The sequence below is a fragment of the Corvus kubaryi genome, unplaced genomic scaffold (genome assembly GCF_017639235.1).
Source record: "Corvus kubaryi isolate FWS band 111438036 unplaced genomic scaffold, C.kubaryi_AGA036_p1.0 37395, whole genome shotgun sequence".
Lineage (NCBI taxonomy): Eukaryota > Metazoa > Chordata > Aves > Passeriformes > Corvidae > Corvus > Corvus kubaryi.
In genome coordinates this window covers 7,147,305-7,151,999 of record NW_024581134.1, presented here as the reverse complement: position 1 = coordinate 7,151,999, position 4,695 = coordinate 7,147,305, and the positions used below count along the sequence as shown (strand labels likewise).

The following is a 4,695-nucleotide window of genomic DNA, read 5'->3' as shown; positions in this document are numbered from 1 at the left end:
TTTAGACATCAACAATACCTTTTTTTTTATTAAATAATCAGACAGGAACATGAACCATTTTCACCTTTGTGAGCTGACTCCACAGTGAAGTTCCCTCCCCAGCATCCAACACCTGGATGTTTGGACTGTTTCCTCAAGCAGGAGGTGCTGAATTTGCTCAGTATACAGCAGCCACCAGCCTGGAGCTGACTCAGGGATCCCGGGGCCGTGGTGCAGACACACGGGAACGAGGAGCAGCCAGACTGTCTTCACAGAGCCACACATGTCACTTCTGGGCCAGCTGTCTGTACAAGTTCAGGGTCAGAAGCATAACTTCAGGATCTCCACTTTTTATGTCAAGAGCTTGCAGGAAGCAGTCCAACGCCTCCTGGAGTTTTCCATCATTCTGAAGTTTCTTCCCACTGTGCACCAAAGTGTCGTAATCTCCTGCAGCAGGAGAGGAGCTCTGCCCAATGCCTTTTTCAGACCTGCTTTCCTGGGTGAAGCAGTCAATCTGCTCACCCGACTGGAGCTCAGCGTCACCCGTGGATTCCTCCTGAGATGACTCCGTCTCCTCTGCCTCGGACTGCTCAGATTCCACACTGTCTGTGTGGGAGGACCCTTCACTTGTATCAAGGGTTTCTCCAGTAGGTTCTTCTTCAGTCTCAGCAGATTCCCCAGTGCACTCCTCAGCTTCTTCTTCCACAAACCTGTCTTGCTCCTCATCACTGTCATCATCATCTTCCTCATCAGTGGTTCCCATGATTTCGCCAATGTCCTCCACCTCATCTACCAACCTGCTGATGAACGAGTGTCTGGAAGCGTTAGACCTGTTACCACTGTTATTTAGTTGGGGAGAAAAGATGCCTTTAGCTCTACTGGTGTCATATTTAGGGGTGGAAGCGCTAATTCCTTCTGGAACTCGGTGCCAAGCGCTGTCCGAGGGAGAGGAGGGCACTTGTTCAGGCTGATCTTCACTCTCACTGTCTGAAGCAATTCTGTTTAAGCGTTTCTTCCTACCAAAAGTAAAGAGACCACTGCTTTCCTCCGATGCTTCACTCCCTTGCAGAAAGGCATTTGGCTCTTCCTCAGCTGTGGGAGAGCATTTGCCGTGGCTACTGGTCTCACTTGGCCAAGTTTTGGTTGGAGATTCTTTGTCTGGAGATTTACACAAGCTTTCTGCCTGGAGTTGTATGCTCTCCTTCTCAGGGTGTTCCACTGATCCTTCTCCATTTGAGGCATCCTGCCATTCCTCTTCAGATTCTTCCAGAACCAGATTGAAGTCAACTTGATCCTGGAGAGAAGGAGCAGATGTACCCTCCAAGCTGTGTTCCAACACGTGAGACTTGTAGAGCTCAGCATCGATTTCTGGTGTAACATTTGATAAACTCAGCACTGCAGAAGCAGAAGCTGGCTCAGGAACATTGTTCCGCTCCGTCCCCAGGGGAGTGTGTGGGTCAAGTACCTGAACTGACAGTTCTGCATCCCTTTTAGGATCGTCAGCCATGCCAGACTTGGAGGGATTGTGACAATGCCCAGACAAGTCATTCCTTGCCTTGGCCAAGCTGTCTGAATGTACCTGTGAATGCTGTTTCTCTTGGGGGCTTTGACTCTCTTTCTCGAGTGCAGGGGATGATGGTGTAATGCTAGATTCAGGATTTTGCTCAGATTCTTGTATACCAGATTGTTCTGCTGTCTTGCTGGTATCGAGCACTTTTGTCTCCATACTGGATACATCTTGTACCAGTTTCTCTTCATCCCAGTCAGCAAGAGTCAGAGTTGTCATTTTGGAGCTGACATCGAGCACCTGGGCCTCCTCATCCTCTGTAAGATCAATTGCTTTGTCTTTTTCATGTGCAGCAGCTACTGGTGGTGAAACAAAGTGATTTTTGTCATTCAACCCTGGAGACAACTTCTTAGGCCCGGAAACTGATCCCGATGGTCTTCGCCACATCTCTTCACAAGCATTTCTCATCCCCTCCATCCTCTGATCTCTGAGCTGGGACTCCAGCTGGACCAGCTCGTGGGCTTTCTGTACCCTCCGCTGGATGTACTGATGAGCTTCCTCACTCTCCACCTGCTCCTCGTGAGCCATCTCCTTTGTGTAGATCAGGTCGTGGTCGGAAATGCCAAACATTGCCAGGGAATGCAGGTAAGCAAGGTGTTCATCCAGCTGCAGATCAGACTTCCTTTGCATGGCGTGCAGGGACTGCAGCTGGATCTGAGTCGCAGACGTCCGAGTATCTTCCAGCGTGAACAGCTCCCTTAGTTCCTGTTTGGAGAAATAACGGAATGGGTTCTTTTTGTCACCGGTGGTCTGTCTGATTAACGAGTCCTTGAATACCTGCCGCCTGTATATCTTCTCTTCCACGGTGCCGCAGGTGATCAGTCTGTAAATCACTACGTTCTCTTTTTGCCCAATCCTGTAAGCTCTGTCCACAGCCTGAGCATCAGTTGCTGGATTCCAGCTGGGATCAAAGATCACCACTCGGCTGGCTGCTGTCAAGGTTATGCCAACACCCCCAACCTGCGTGGTGAGCAGGAAGACAGAGTAGTCCGTGTTGCTCTGGAAGGCGTTGATGCGCCTCTCCCGCTCCGTCAGGTGGGTCACCGTGCCATCGATGCGCAGGATCTGGAATTGTCGGCGAGACAGAACGAGCTCTATGATATCCAGCATCTTCCTCGACTGTGAGAACACCAGGGTTCGGTGTCCCTCTTCTCTCAGCCGTTCCAGCAGCCCCACAAGGAACTGCATCTTTCCAGACTCCTGGATCACAGTCTCATCAGAGAGATGATCTATTTTGTTCATGCCTGGAAGCATACCTGCTTCCATCCTGTAATCCTGCTCGGAGCCCTCCTGCTCTTCCAAGCCCAGCTGGAGACAGGCTCTCGCAGACAGAAGCCTGGGGTGGTCACAGAGTTTCTTCAGGACTGTCAGCTCAGCCAAAGGTGATCGGGTTGTCATCAGCACTTCCTTCACGTGATCCAGGCAGAGAAAGTTCCTGTAGATTTCTTCCTGCACCGGTGCCAGGTACACCCACACAACAAAGTCATTTTTCCTAGTGAGAGATGGCATGACAGGGGCCTTGTTCTCACTTGGATCCTCAGGAAGAGGAGCATCCACTTCATCAGCATGATAGCTTTTGATGTCTTCCTTGGTCCTTCTGAGGAAATAGGGCTTTATAATGGCCATGAGATTCTCCGATATCTTTAGCCCCAGTGCTTTCTCACCTGGAGTCGCATCCTTCTCCCTTGCCCTGGTAATGGGATTCTCATATTCCATTTTAAAAGTTTTGGCAGTTCCCAGGAGGGAGCCTTGGCAGGCAAAGTCAAACAGGGACCACATTTCCCGCAGGTTGTTCTGCACAGGGGTGCCTGTGAGCAGGACGCGGTGCTGGGCCGGGATCGCGTACACACACTTCGTCGTTTTGTTTGACGGGCACTTGATCTTATGTGCTTCATCGAGAATGACGTAGTCCCAGACAAACTCCTCCTCGTGGCGGCTGGCCAGCTGCTTCCAATTGTTTATGAGCATCTGGTAGCTCGTGATGACGATGCCATTCTTCCTCTGGACCCTCTCCAGGTTCCTGGTGCGCTCTGTCTTGCTGTTGCCATGGAACTCCTTGACGCGTAGGCCAGGGGTCCAGCGAGCGAACTCAGCCAGCCAGCTGCTGACTAGGGTGGTGGGCATGATGAGCAGGACGTGCTGGACAAGCTCGGCGTCAAACATACCCGAGAGGAAGGCAATCACCTGGATGGTCTTGCCCAGGCCCATGTCGTCTGCCAGGATGCCACCAGGCTTGCCCTCCCGGTGCAGGCGGTACAGGAACGCAACACCTTCCCGCTGGTGCTGGAACAACTTCCCGTGCATCTCCCCGTAGATCAGCAGGCCGCTGCCGCACACGTCCACGAAGCCCTCATCCTCCTCCTGCTCCTGCTCCTGCTCGGCCGCCGCCAGCGCCTCCTCCACGCGCTGCATGCGGCCCCGCAGCTTCTCGCTGGGGCGGATAGCGGCCGCCAGCCGGAACAGCCGCAGCGCCTCCTCCAGCTCCCCGTCGCTCGCCGCCGCCTTCGCGCTGGTCACGAGCCTGGGGGAGTCACCGTGAGAACCGGGCGGCCAGGCCCGGGCTACACCCGGGAGGACCGGCCTGCCACCGCCACCCCCGGCCCCATCCCAGCCCGCCCACGGGCCCCCCGCAGTCTCCCGGCCGTTCAGCCCCGTTCCCGCTCACCTCCGGTACTGCTCCTCCTCCGCGGCCGCTCCCGGCCCAGGGGCGGCCATGGCGCTCCCGCTGCCGCCCTGCGCTTCAAAGCCGGCCCTTCCCGTCCTGCACCGCGCCACATGCAAATCACCATCGCTCGCAGCCAATCAACGCCGGGGGCGGCAGTAAAGGGGCGGGGCCGAGCGCTGCCCTCGCCTCCTCCGGGGTGGGGGACACCGGGACCAGCGCCGGTGCCGTCCGGTCCCGTCCGGTGCCTTTCCCGCCGCGTGGTGGGAACTGAGCTGCGGGACATCCAGGGGCGCCCGGCAGGCCCACAAGTCCCCCCCGCTCCCCGTGCCCTCCCGGTTCCTGCCGCGCCATCGGTGCACGCCGCGGGCGCGGGCGGCGGGGTCCTCCCGCCAGCAGGGGGCGCGGCGGCGGCGGCGGGTGCCGCTCTGCTCCGCGCCCGTGACCAGCGCGGAGTCGCCGGGAGACCGAGCGCCGCCATGGAGGC

General features: G+C 56.1%; 1 protein-coding gene across 1 annotated transcript; it reads right to left on the bottom strand.

The window, feature by feature from the left end:
- ERCC6L (ERCC excision repair 6 like, spindle assembly checkpoint helicase) lies at nucleotides 1–4,627 on the bottom strand. The gene is made up of 2 exons (XM_042040147.1): nucleotides 4,212–4,627; nucleotides 1–4,067 (listed from the first exon to the last, which is right to left on the bottom strand). Exons 1-2 carry the CDS (start codon nucleotides 4,259–4,261, stop codon nucleotides 266–268), a joined length of 3,852 nt encoding a protein of 1,283 aa, XP_041896081.1. The 5' UTR covers nucleotides 4,262–4,627; the 3' UTR covers nucleotides 1–265.
- Nucleotides 4,628–4,695: the final 68 nt, after the last annotated feature.